Raw genomic sequence first — 15,000 nt, forward strand, 5'->3', positions numbered from 1 at the left:
CACGTCCGGATAAACAAAAATTTGATAATTAGATTAGCTGAGGTGACGTGACGCTAACAGACAGCAGATAAACGGTTAGTAGTGACATTCGCGGCAATCCACCTGTCACTCAAGTGGCCACGCCCTTAATTATGCAGAACTTTAAGGCTTAAAGGGACAGTTCACCCAAAAATGAAAATTAGCCCATGATTTACTCACCCTCAACTCATCCTAGGTGTAAATGATTTTCTTTCATCAGACGAATACAGTCAGAGTTACATAAAAAAATGTCCTGGCTCTTCCGAGCTTTATAATGGCAGTGAATAGCCGTCTCTGTTTTGAAGTCCATAAAAGTGCATCTATTTATTCATGTTAAAAGTGCATCTGTCCATCATAAAAGTGCACCTATCCATAATAAAAGTGCATCTATCCATGATAAAAGTGCATCTATCCATGATAAAAGTGCACCTATCCATCATAAAAGTGCACCTATCCATAATAAAAGTGCATCTATCCATGATAAAAGTGCATCTATCCATCATAAAAGTGCATCTATCCATGATAAAAGTGCATCTATCCATCATAAAAGTGCATCTATCCATCATAAAAGTGCATCTGTCCATCATAAAAGTGCATCTGTCCATCATAAAATTGCACCTATCCATCATAAAAGTGCATCTATCCATCATAAAAGTGCATCTATCCATGATAAAAGTGCATCTATCCATGATAAAAGTGCATCTATCCATCATAAAAGTGCATCTATCCATCATAAAAGTGCATCTGTCCATCATAAAAGTGCACCTATCCATCATAAAAGTGCACCTATCCATCATAAAAGTGCATCTGTCCATCATAAAAGTGCATCTATCCATCATAAAAGTGCATCTGTCCATCATAAAAGTGCACCTATCCATCATAAAAGTGCACCTATCCATCATAAAAGTGCATCTATCCATCATAGAAGTGCTCCACAGGCTCTGAGTGGTTAATAAAGACCTTCTGAAGCAAAACCATGCGTTTGTGTAAGAAAAATATTTATATTTAAAACTTTCTAAAGTAAAATAACTAGCTTTCCGACTGTAAACATATATTTGTCTGCTGTAAAGTTGGGCATTTTAACATGGGGGTTTATGGGATTGAGTCTCTAGTGGCCAGTGGATGAACTGCAGTTTCTTCAGTGTCGGATTCAAGAGAGAACGAAAGGTTGCCGATTGGTTTCCACACACTACTAACTAACTCAACCAGGCCCCGCCCCTTTCTTCTGCGTATGATATGGTGCTGTGTGTGTGTCTGCAGATACGGGCGTCTGCGCGGCTGGAATCTCCTGTTCGTCTGCGGCACGGATGAGTACGGGACGGCCACGGAGAACAAGGCCCGCGAGGAGGGGCTGACGCCGCAGGAGATCTGCGACAAATACCACACCATCCACGCCTCCATCTACCAGTGGTTCCAGATCGACTTCGACTTCTTCGGCCGCACGACCACTGAACGCCAAACTGAGTGAGAACCGCTCGTTTAGAAGAGCCGTTAGTTTAATAATTAACTCATCTTCGATCACCAAAATATCTTCATGCCTTAAAATATCTTGAATGTAACTGGACACCCTTCTCTCATTCAGTATGCGTGGTTCTATGAATATGCAAATGAGCCCCGACTCCACTCACTCACTCAGAGATCCACTGGTTGACGATCACACGTTGATCTGATTGGTTACAAGGTAGTGTGTGACGTCAGAAACACCAGCGATTTCAAACCGTGTGTTTGAGACTGTCTTTGGTTCACTGCAGTTTTAAGCAGAAAATACTCAGCAATGCTGTCCACTTATGAACTTACACATGTGTGTGTTAAAGCAGATTAATAACACCTTTTTTATTTCTATTGTTTTGTTTTTGATAAATTTAAAATGGATAGATTATACATGTTTATGAATTTTAAAGTGTCATCACTCCAGAAACTTATTTTATTTAAAGTTTTTTTAAAGTTTTTTTTCAATTTGATTTTATCGTATGCATGAACTTATGCCATAAAACACGCCATGGATGATATTACTTTGGATCTTACATTATATTTCTAAAGTTATTTAACACTCGTAAACGAACGCTGTGACGTTTAATGTTTATTTGCGGTCAGGTTATGTAGTTAATTACGTCATCACATGCGTCATGCACACGCCAATCAACTTCCTCCTGCTGTACTTTCTGCATGTCTTGATTGACAGATGTCTCGTCCAATCAGCGGTCAGTATTCCATTCGCCGCATATACCTACCTTTTCTGTTTTGTCTGACTTGTCATTGCGTTTATAAATTTGTTGTTTTGTTTTCGGAATTGACCGTTCGCAAAGACCCGCCCCCCTTAGTTACTATTGCAATGTCCGACAAGCTACGCCGGTCTCACACACACACCATGTTCTCACGCAGTGAAAAACACATCGCGGAGCAGAGAGGACTCTGATAACACACTGACACGCACAGACCAGCTTACTTCTGATATGAAACAGTCTCAACTTTCAAATTTGGTCATTTTTTAAAAGAAATTTAAACAATAAATACCATTTTGTGGCTCTTTAATGTGTCGTGACAGATCGCTGTAGACTCAGTTAAAGCCGCTCGTGAACGATCATCTCTTCTTCTAGTTCATTTATAGCATCAAATAAACATGAATGAACATCAGAAGGAATGTTGTTTTAACGGCGGAGAGGCGTCAGTACACTCCGCTTCTCAAGCTCAAATCCTCCTATGTTAATCTACTAACTCTCCTGACTGCTTTGGTGGACAAAATGGCGGATGGCGAAGTATGATTGGTCAAATCACCTGTCATTCAAACTCCCTGCGAAGGGTCAATTGCGGTTTGTTTTGCACTTCTCGGCCACCGTAATCTGACCTGTGAATCATTCTTTCCTCAGGATCGCTCAGGATATCTTCTGGCGTCTCCACGAGAGGGGTTTTCTGCTGGAGGACACGGTCGAGCAGCTCCGCTGTGAAAGCTGTCAGCGGTTCCTGGCCGATCGCTTCGTGGAGGGCGTGTGTCCTCACTGCCATTACCCAGAAGCCCGCGGGGACCAGTGCGACAAATGTGGACGTCTCATCAATGCCGTGGAGCTCAGGGTACGGTTCGATGTTCCTCAACTTTACTTCCAAATACATTTATAAACATATGGAAAATTTTATATATATATATATATATATTTATAAAACGGTTAGTTCCAATCCTTGATTCTGATTGGCCAATAGCTGTGTTTTATTCACGATAAAACACGGCTATGACCGCTTCACCCAACGATTTTATGTATCACTCTTAGCAACATTGAAGCTATAGTAGAGTATTGTGAGAGATCGAGTGAGCGAGTGTTCCTGCATTTACAGTAAATATAGCATTTTCCTTCAGGTCAGTCCTATATTCATAATAAAAACAATTCGTTTGAATGTCTGCTGTGATATCTTGTCCCTTTAACAGTTAAGGGGTTTCCCCGAGCCTATAGTCATCTGTCAGAACGTCTTCCTTCTCCGTGATCACAAGTTTGAGTCCTTTCATTATAAAAGTCTTCTCTACTGACTGACTCACTCATAAACACAGTCTTTGCCGCCATCTATTGGCGAAATAATGTATGTAACTTCTGTTGTTCACGGTCAGGGACTATTTTTTCCAGCGGAAGGAAGGCTTTTAGTGATTTTTACTTCATGAAATTTGCATAGATGCATATTTTTCAGCTTTAATAGTTGTATTGTGTGGTAACTGTTTTATAAAAGCAATAGAGAGCCTAAGTCCCTCCCCTTCTGATGCGACTTTCTTGACTTTAAAATGTATATTTTAAATTGACCAACATCACGTGTAATTCAGGGCACAATTCAAACGAGATCAAAATATTTGTTGTCTCTCGCCATCGACTACCATACATATTTTCCGAAATAAGGTCCGATGAGCCGGAAGCGGAGGGGCGGGGCTTAGGTATGTGTTACTCCGCTCCGTGTCGAGCCTAACAACGCCCTTCAGCCGTGACTTATTCACCGTACACCACAGCCTCTCGTACCTTATTGCTTACATATATATTTATATTATTTTATTTAATTTTATTGTTTTGTTTTTTTGACTCCTATTATATCTAATAAAAATCTGAAAGTCTCTTCTGCTCACCAAGGCTGGATATATGTGATAAAAAACACAGTTAAAAGTATTATTTAAATAACTGTGTTCTATGTGAATATACAGTAAAGTGTAATTTATTCCTGTGATCAAAGCTGAATTTATCATCATTACTCCAGTCTTCAGTGTCACATGATCCTCCATGATCATTATTATTATCAAAGAGTTTCATATTTTTGTGGAAACTGATGCATTTTATTTTTCAGGATTCTTTGTTGAATAGAAAGTTCAAAAGAACAGCATTTATTTGAAACAGAATCTTCTAACATTATAAATGTCTTTACTGTCACTTTTGAGAGTAGTGTATGTTTATATGAATATGAGTTTCTCATATTGTGTCCTGTAGAACCCGCAGTGTAAAGTGTGCAAGGAAACGCCGGTGATCCGCTCCTCTAAACACCTGTTTCTGGACCTGCCGAAGGTAAAGCCGATGTGTTGCTGATCCCTGTATCCTCTCTTCAGCTCAGTCAGAGTGTGTGTTTGTCCACACTAACACGGTTTAGTTTGAAAACGCATATTTTTCTCTCCGTTTTGGCCTTCGTCCACACTGAGGGAACGTTTACATGACAACAGCGTTTTTCCTTTGAGTTTTCCGCACGCAGATGATCAAAACGTTCCCCATTCACACAGATCTGCGAAAAACGACTATAAATCGCTGTATTCTGCTGCCAGGCCACTAGATGGCGATGGAAACACTATAGACTGAACGTGTGATATGCATGTGCATGATGTCATCGTCTTCAGAGATTCACGTTTTTGTTGTTTACACGGAGACTTTGCACTTTAAAACCCGTTTTCCAAACTTTGTGTTTTCAGGAGCCCAAAACACAGTTGTTGTGTAAATGAACGGACAAAACACAAAAAAAAATTCTACGTTTTTTTTTGTTGAAAAGTTGAACACGGTGTCGTGTAAACAGCACCTAATACGTTTTAGTTTGAAAACGCATAATTTCTCCGTTAGACTGTGTTTACACGGAAACGATCTGAAGAGAAAATGCAAAAGTGGCGTTGCGTTATCACTTTTTATTCTGCGTTTAGACGACCGTTATGGGGGGAAATCTGCGTGCATATGGTGACGCAAAAGTGTGTGAAATTGGATGTAGTGTGCACTCCAGACGGCTAGGTGGCGATGTGGAGCACTGAGATGTTTAATACGGTAAAGCTGCTGCTTTAACCCTCGGCGCTCTTCACGTGACGCTCAAAAATGACAGATTTTTTTTTTTTGTCAATGAAATTAATGCTATATTTAGTTTGATAATGTTTTGTTATTTCACTGTTCTGGCGCATGCCTGTGACGTAAACGCGTACGCGACGCCTTCACTGTCTAGCAGACTTTTGCGTTTTTACCCTTTAGACGGGAACGCGACGGTGGAGCGTTTTTAAGATTTCCACTCTGGAGGGTGGTTTCACTTTTTTGCGTTTTTAAGCCCCAAAAACGCCGTCGCCGTGTAAACGAAAGGCACATCCGATCAAATATTTTTACGTTTTCATCCGCGAGCGTTCTCGTGTAAACAGGGCCTGAGACAGCGTTTTTATTAATGAAAACGAAGCTTTTTGAAAACGGTCTCCAAAGTGAATACATTTGTAAACGCTGTGTCCGTGTTGTAGTGTTGACTGTGAAACTGAGGCATTTAAAACCGATGACGTAAGTTTAGTCATGTGACGCATATTGTACCAATAGATATTGATGTTTATTCCGGTATTGTGCCTGTTATGTGCGGTTCACTTTCACACAGTTGCTAAAGATATGTTGCTTCACACACTCTTCATATCACAGTCCTGTAAACATGACAGAATTCACTCGCATTTGCTAAACATGAGCAGTCGCGCTTCACCAAAACATATAATGGCGAGTGAGAGCGACCCGGACGATCAGGGAATGCTCAGATATTTTGCTAAATAAAATGATTAAATTGAATACCGTATTTTTCGGACTAAGTCGCATCAGTCAAAAGTCATCAGTCATTTATTTAGATATTTATTTCACAAAATCCAAGATCAAGAACAGACATTTAATCTGGAAAGGCAAGTTATTCAGCTACACAACAGCACACAGAACATCAGCTGAATAGTGTCCGGTGTGTTAGCGTAACACATTAACAGTTATTCAGCTCCACAACAACATAAAGAACATGTACCTGAGGCTGAATAGACTAAACTAACATTAGCCAGCGAGTCCAACAAGATACCGGTCAGCCAGTTCACCAAACTCCCGATCTCACTCCTCAACACTGAATCCATTGAGTTCTTCCTCGGTGTCGCTTCTGAACAACTCCGCTAACTAGAGCGCCCTCTCGCGGCTGTAGACGGTCATGTTTTCTCTTGGTTCATCTCACTCAGTATGAATTAATTTTGATATGTAAGTCGCACCTGACTATAAGTCGCATGTCGCAAACTATGGAAAAAAAAAGTGTGACTTATAGTCCGGAAAATACGGTAAATAAAATGATCCTGTCAGAAGAATTGCGCGATAACTTTATTATTTATTTATTTTCTGTCTATCATCTCAGTGAGCTTCTGTGAGGGTTTACGCACGCGCAGTATAAGGAGAATTTAGCGTTTTCCAAAAGTTTTTAATCCACACCGAAACATCGGAAGACGCCTGAAAACGCGAGTGTGGACGGAGAGCGTTTTTAAGCGAAACGCCGTTTTCAAGTGTGTGTGTGTGTGTGTGTGTGTGTGTGTGTGTGTGTGTGTGTGATGATAGCTGGAGGGCGAGCTGGAGGAGTGGCTGGATAAGTCGATCGGCTCGGGTGACTGGACGGCGAACGCTCGGCACATCACGCGCTCGTGGCTCCGGGACGGCCTGAAGCCGCGGTGTATCACACGAGACCTGCGCTGGGGGACGCCGGTGCCTCACCAGGACTTCAAGGACAAAGTATGATTGTTAATAAATGTATAAATGTTAATCAATCAATCCGAATGCACAGTGACCCAGCAGTCTGTATCCGTCTGTCCATGAAGGTGTTCTACGTGTGGTTCGACGCTCCTATTGGCTACCTGTCCATCACAGCTAACTACACCGACCAATGGGAGAAATGGTGGAAGAACCCTCAGCAGGTGCTCATCAAGTTTGATATATATATTTTTTTTATTAATGCTTTAAACAACAAAACAATACAACATACACTTTGGAGTCAAGGGAGCAAAGAAAATGCATAAATTTTTTAAATTAAATTTATACATTTAAAATTCTTTAAGGATTACTGAGAAAAGGGGCGTTTTGTTAGAAAATGTACACTTATGAATGTTAAAATTTGACTAATAAAATTAATAAATTAATTACAACCTATAGTGCTGTATAGCGAGTGAAGCGCTTCTGGAACAAGAACACATGTGGGCGGGGCTTGATTGTGTCCGTGAGGAATTGATTGGCTGATCTCATGAGTGACAGGTTATAGCCCCGCCCACATCATCAGAGAAAAGAAGAGGAAGAGGAACTTAATCTCATTCAAGATTATTTACACAATAATGATGTTCACTGATAAATAATTTAGAATAAACACTGCAATATTCCATAAAAAAATTGTCAATTTAGATTTCATGGTGACTTTACACTGTTTTTCTTTCCAGGCCTGGAGTTTAAGTAAATAAATGAAATCTTAAAAGTCCTGAAATTGACTATAATGATGAATATGCATTTTTATAGTTGAGCTGAACTTAATTTGTGTCGAGTAAAACATGACTGCGAGTCATAATGATGCTCGATTTGTGAGTGAATCTGATTGGTCAGCATGATTCATTCATTAGCAAATTGTTCTGAATCTAAATTATTTACATTTTTGTTCTTATCTTATTCAGTGTTTTATCATATCAGTGTTATTTAATTATGTTCACCTTTTGTCCATTTAATAAATACTCTTAATTCTCCCACTGATTGGCACAACGCTGCTGTCCGTAACCGGTGTGTTTCTGTGTGCGATGGCTGTGTGTGTCCTATAGGTGGAGCTGTACAACTTCATGGCGAAGGACAACGTTCCCTTCCACAGTGTGGTTTTCCCTTGTTCACTTCTCGGAGCTCAAGACAACTACACACTGGTCAATAATCTCATAGCCACCGGTGAGATGCTGCTATTTTAAACTCAGATCATTTCAATGACATAATATAATCAAATATGCATATTCCATGACCATTTTAAATACACTATTATTTTAATGTTTTTGAGTCACCAAAGCTGCATTTATTACTGTAAAAATTGTGAAATTTTATTATAATGTAAATCAGCCGTTCTTTAATGTGAATATCTAGTAAAGTGTAATTTATTCCTGTGATCAAAGCTGAATTTATCATCATTACTCCAGTCTTCAGTGTCACATGACTCCAGACTGACTTGATTGGCTGATATCATTCATGACTGTTTTCATGTGTGCAGAATACTTGAATTACGAGGACACGAAGTTCTCCAAGAGTCGGGGTGTGGGTGTGTTCGGTGACATGGCGAAGGACACGGGCATCCCGTCTGACGTGTGGCGCTTCTACCTCCTGTTCCTGCGGCCCGAGGCTCAGGACTCGGCCTTCTCCTGGGCCGACATGGCCATCAAGAACAACTCTGAGCTGCTCAACAACCTGGGCAACTTCATTAACAGGTGTGTGTTGGTGGATCACACTCACTTACACACACACTGACTCACTCACTCACACACACACACACACACACTCACTCACTCACTCACTCACTCTCACACTCACACTCACACTCACACTCACTCACACACACTCACTCACTCACTCACTCACTCTCACACTCACACTCACACTCACACTCACACTCACTCACACACACTCACTCACTCACTCACTCGCTCACTCTCTCACACACTCCTCACTCACTCACTCACTCACTCACTCACTCACTCACACACTCTCACACTCACACTCACACTCACTCACACACACTCACTCACTCACTCACTCGCTCACTCTCTCACACACTCCTCACTCACTCACTCACTCACTCACTCACACACACACACTCACTCACTCACTCACTCACACACTCACTCGCTCACACACTCACTCGCTCTCACTCACACACACACACACACACACACACACACTCACACTCACTCACACACAAACACACACACACACACACACACACTCACTCTCTCACACACACTCACACACACACACACACACACACACACTCACTCGCTCACACACACTCACACACACACACACACACACACACTCACTCGCACACTCACTCACTCACACACACACACACACACACACACACTCACTCTCACACACACACACACACACTCTCACACTTACACACTCGCTCACACACACTCACTCACACACACACACTCGCTCACATACACACTCACTATCACACACACACACATACACACACTTATACACACTCGCTCCCTCACTCACACACACACTCACTCACACACACACACACACACACTCTCACACTTATACACGCTCACTCACTCACTCACACACACACACACACATACACACACACACACACACACACACACACACACTCACTATCACACACATACACACACTTATACACACTCGCTCACTCGCTCTCTCACTCACTCACTCACTCACTCACTCACTCACTCACTCACACACACACACACACACACACACACACACACACACACACACACTCACTCACTCACTCACTCTCACACTCTCACACTTATACACACTCGCTTACTCTTTCTATTCTTTTTTTATCATTGGTTCTAAGCTCCACATAATACAAGTTGTTGATTAAAATAAATTTCTACATTTCCTGAGAAGATGTTTAAAAGTCTGGCATGAAATATTAATGAAATCAAACCATTTTAAAACACTAGAGTCCCGGGAGTTTTCCTATAGTTTTCCTGGCAACACTTCACAACAAGGTTTCATTTGTTAACATGAACTAGCAAAGCATTTATGAACGTTAGTTAGTGTGAATCTCAGCGTTGACTGCTAATGCTCCCACAGGGCCGGGATGTTCGTGAGCAAGTTCTTCGACGGCTGTGTTCCTGAGATGCTCCTGAATGAAGACGATAAGCGCCTCATCGCTCAGGTGTGCTGGGAGCTCAAGCAGTACATTACACTGCTGGATAAAGCCAGGTCAGGATTACCCACAATTCCTCATCACGTGTGTGAATTCACAGATTCGGATTGTTCCTTAATGACAGTGATTCGGTTAATAAACCTTTGTAGCAACTCATAATGTAATAACTGTATCTACTCTCTTTAAAGGTGCAGTGTGTAATATTTAGGAGGATCTGTTGACAGAAATACAATATCATAAACATAACTATGTGTTCAGTGGTGTATAAAGAGCTTACTTCATGAACCGTTATGTGTTTATCAGCTTAGAATGAGCATTTCTATCTACACACCGCGGGTCCGCTTACATCGGCATGTTTCTACGGTGGCCCTGAGCGGACAAACGCGTTTCGTCACTGTGTTGTTCTTCGTGCAAAGAAGCTGCTAAAGTCAGCGAATAAAACACTGACACAATGATGAACAAGTCACAATGTATTGAATTATCAAGTAAACATCATTTCTTAATTTATCTTTTGTAAAGAAAACTCATTGCTTAACTGGCTACTCTCTGCTGTCTCAGACGACGACATCACTTCCTGTCGGCCACCGTAACTTCTGTTGGGTGCAATTCACAACCTCACCACTAGATGTGCTAAAACTTACACACTGTACCTTTAACTAATACTTTTTTTATATATATATTAAAAGCTATTACAATTATGAAAATATTACATTTTTGGTGAGTTTATAATGTAATAAATTTCTCGTAATGTAAAAATTGTTTATATATTATGAGGTCAAGATTTTATTACGTTTTGAGAAAATTATGTTATGAACATTTTATTATTATGTGCAGTTTTTACATTACGTGCAGTTATTACATTATGAGTTGTATGATCACGGCGAACAGTGAAGTTTATAGTTCGTATATAAACAGTGATGTCTGCGGTAGTGATTAAAATAGAGTAAATCACCTTTTGCTCCAAATAAAAATTGTGTATTACATCATTACACCAGTAGATGGCGACAAGTGACTGTATTTGTCATTGAATCATTTATTCATTCAAGAAATTTGTTGAAAAATGCTGATTCACCCAGTAATGAAACAAGTGAAGTCTTTATGAGTGAGTCATTGAATCATTCATTCAAGAGATTCGTTCAAAAACGCTGATTCACCCAGTAATGAAACAAGTGGAGTCTTTATAAGTGAGTCATTGAATCATTCATTCAAGAGATTCGTTCAAAAATGCTGATTCACCCAGTAATGAAACAAGTTACGTATTTATAAGTGAGTCATTGAATCATTCATTCAAGAGATTCGTTCAAAAACGCTGATTCACCCAGTAATGAAACAACTAAAGTCTTTATGAGTGATTCATTGAATCAGTCAAGAGATTTGTTCAAAAATGCTGATTCATCCAGTAATGAAACAACTGAAGTCTTTATGAGTGAGTCATTGAATCATTCATTCAAGAGATTCGTTCAAAAACACTAATTCACCCAGTAATGAAACAAGTGGAGTCTTTATAAGTGAGTCATTGAATCATTCATTCAAGAGATTCGTTCAAAAACGCTGATTCACCCAGTAATGAAACAAGTGGAGACTTTATAAGTGAGTCATTGAATCATTCATTCAAGAGATTCGTTCAAAAATGCTGATTCATCCAGTAATGAAACAACTGAAGTCTTTATGAGTGAGTCATTGAATCATTCACTCATTCAAATCAACAGATTTTTTTTTTTAAAGATTCTAATTAATGAAATGTTATTTTGTTCAGTTGTCTATTCAGAATCATGGCAAAATTATGATTCTATTTATCCAGAATCGTTCATATCTGCCAGCCTGTGACTGAATTAGTCTAGTTTTGCTCAGCTCTATAATATTTCAGCAGTTAGTCATTCCTCAATAAATCAGGGTTACCAGGAAATATAAGGTACATTTTGTGTTTTCCAAAATCACAGAAAATAATTGTATAAAATTATTCCTAAAACAACTATAAATATCTTGGAAATGAATAGTGAAGACACGCAGTGGGAGCTGGTTATAGAATAACTGGATGTCTCAGTAATCTTCTGCTTTTGTCTTGTAATGTTGTGCTTGTGTACAGAAGCATTAAACTCTGTGATGTGTTCGCTCAGGATCCGTGACGCTCTGAAGTGCATCCTGAACATCTCTCGGCACGGGAACCAGTACATGCAGGCTAATGAACCCTGGAAGAAGATTAAAGGAGGAGACGACGACAGGCAAGTGTCACGTGACCTCGGCCGCGGCGTGCGTGTGTGTGAGTGTGTGTGTGAGTGTGTGTGTGAGTGTGTGTGTGTGTGTGTGTGTGTGTGTGAACCGCAATGCGCCAACAGTTCAGAAAATCGGAGGAAAAATTATTTCTAACTTTCTTACTGTAAGGTTCTGTTAGTTAGTTAGTTAGTATGAACTAACAATTAACATTACTTTAGAAAAAAAACTTCTAAAGCATCTAATTGTTTTTTTGTTTTGTTTTTAGAAAATCATTAAAAAAATTAAATGTATATATTAAAAAAATAATTATATAAATATTTCTAATATCTTAGTTGTTCTCTCACTCTCTGTGTTATCTATTTATCTATCAATATATATATATATATATAGTTAACATGAACTAACAATAAACAATAATTCAGAGAAAAACTAAAGTATGTATTAATCTTAGTTTAATGTCTACATTTACTAATACATTATAAAAAAATCAGAAGTTGATGGATCTGAGCTGATGTGAACTAACAATGAACCAGAGTTATTATCGTTATTATTATCATTAAAAATATTTCTGTTAATTGAAATAAAGCCCAAATAAAATACAAATATTAGTTGAAAAACTAGAGTTGAAAATTAAATGTTGCCTTTGCAATAAACTAAAATTATTAACTGGAAACACTGAAATAAAAATAAAAACTGAAATAAAAATAAATTAAACATAAAAACCAATATAAAACACACACACACACACACACACACACACACACAAAACTATAATAAAAATGACAAAAGCAACAAAAAATTTAAAAAACATATTCTACATCCATTAATCCTATAATTCCTAAACTTAACAACGACCTTACTAACTATTAATTAGCAGTAATTAGGAGTTTATTGTGACAAAAGTCGTAGTTAATAGTGAGAATGAGACCCTAAAACTAAAGTGTGACCAAATAAAAAATTGCCTGTAATATTACAGTATATATTAATCTTAGATCATGTAAATTAGTAGTATTTAAATATAAATAATAAAGTGTTACCACAAAGATTAATATATTCTGTAAGAAATTTATTGCTCATCGTTAGTTAATGCATCATCTGTGGACCTCAAAAATATTAATAAAACTAAATTAAAAATAACAAGTTTAACAAATAAAAGCTGTAATAACAAATGTATTGCTCATTGTTCGTTCATGCACTAACTCACGGGATCATATGATAAAGTGTCACCATTATTTAAAGAGAGAATATTCTGGAGAAATAAGTTTCCTGCGAACACACAAATTAATTCTGAATTATTAATATAAAATAATTCTGACCAGCACTGTAGATTGTTTCAAAGCAGGACTGTGATGTTAGATATGAGATATTAGGTGTGATGAAGTGTGTGTGTGTGTGTGTGTGTGTGCAGGCAGCGCGCCGGGACCGTGACGGGTGTGTGTGTGAACGTGGCGTGTCTCCTGTCTGCCGTGCTGGAGCCGTATATGCCGACGGTCAGCCACACCATCCGTGCCCAGCTCCAGGCTCCGCCCACCTGTGCCAGTGCCCAGCTGCAGGGGTCGGGCAGCTTCGTCTGCTCACTGCCCGCCGGACACCGCATCGGCACGGTGACTGCTCCACGACACATCATTACACATTATTACTCCACTACTTTCTTTCTTTTTTTTACCTCTACGTAAAAACTTTTTTTCCTTATTATTATAATAAATTTTTTTGGTCCCACTTTATATTAAGTGGCTTTAAGTACTATGTACTTATTGTGTTCATGCTTTTTTGTAAAACACTTTTGCAAGTACATAGTACTTAAAGCCACTTAATATAAAGTGGGACAATTTTTTTTACCTCTATCCTTTATTTACATTTTTACTTTTGTACTTACGGTATTATTATTTTTTTACTTTTGATTTTTTTAAATACCTTTTTTACTTTTTTTTTTTTTATCTCTCTCCTTTATTTTTTTAAAAAACTTTTTAACTTATTATTTTTTTTTTACCTCTCCTTTACTCTTTTAAAACTTTTTTACTTATTATATTAATTTTTTTACATTTTTGTAAAACTTTTTTACTTTTTTTTTAACCTCTCCTTTATTTTTTTCTACTTTTTTACTTATTATTATTTTTTTATTACCTCTCCTTTACTCTTTTTTTAAAACGTATTTTTTTTTAACCTAGTATAATTTGTTACTCTTTTTTTTATTTATTTTTTTTATACCTTTTTTTTAACCTATAATTATTTTTTATTCTACCTCTCCTTTACTCCTTTCTTTTTATTTTTATTACCTCTTCTCTCCTTTACTTTTTACTTTTAACTTCTTGTCGTTATCATTGCCGTGTCCTGCAGGTCAGCCCTTTGTTCCAGAAGCTGGAGAACGAGCAGATTGAGGCTCTGAGGAAAAGGTTCGGAGGACAACAGGTTCGTCAAACACAGTCATCCATTATTGAGCAGGTTCTCCTGCAGAAGCGGGAATATTTCCTGGACAGACGTATCAACTAAATCCTTAAAATGATATAAATATAGTGCAAGCGTGTAAATGCATCAGACAGAAGTGTGCGGGATTAATTAGACTCCAGCATTACAGCGACGAGCTGAGATCTGATGAAAGACAGAATGATGTTCATCATCTACGGGTGT

At 38.6% G+C, this 15,000-nt stretch overlaps 1 protein-coding gene across 2 annotated transcripts in view; it reads left to right on the forward strand.

Annotated features, from left to right (window-relative positions):
* mars1 (methionyl-tRNA synthetase 1) overlaps positions 1-15,000 on the forward strand; it is a 29,796-nt gene that overhangs the window by 9,146 nt on the left and 5,650 nt on the right. For both annotated transcript variants that reach the window (XM_079627461.1, XM_079627460.1), the window contains exons 9-19: positions 1,279-1,482; positions 2,886-3,087; positions 4,470-4,544; positions 6,831-7,001; positions 7,088-7,183; positions 8,066-8,183; positions 8,497-8,710; positions 10,083-10,214; positions 12,276-12,384; positions 13,785-13,976; positions 14,710-14,781. In XM_079627461.1, coding sequence (XP_079483587.1) covers positions 1,279-1,482; positions 2,886-3,087; positions 4,470-4,544; positions 6,831-7,001; positions 7,088-7,183; positions 8,066-8,183; positions 8,497-8,710; positions 10,083-10,214; positions 12,276-12,384; positions 13,785-13,976; positions 14,710-14,781 — 1,585 coding nt within the window. The remainder of the gene's footprint in view (positions 1-1,278; positions 1,483-2,885; positions 3,088-4,469; positions 4,545-6,830; positions 7,002-7,087; positions 7,184-8,065; positions 8,184-8,496; positions 8,711-10,082; positions 10,215-12,275; positions 12,385-13,784; positions 13,977-14,709; positions 14,782-15,000) is intronic.

Source organism: Phoxinus phoxinus (genome assembly GCF_949152265.1).
Source record: "Phoxinus phoxinus genome assembly, chromosome: 11".
Taxonomy (NCBI): Eukaryota; Metazoa; Chordata; class Actinopteri; order Cypriniformes; family Leuciscidae; genus Phoxinus; species Phoxinus phoxinus.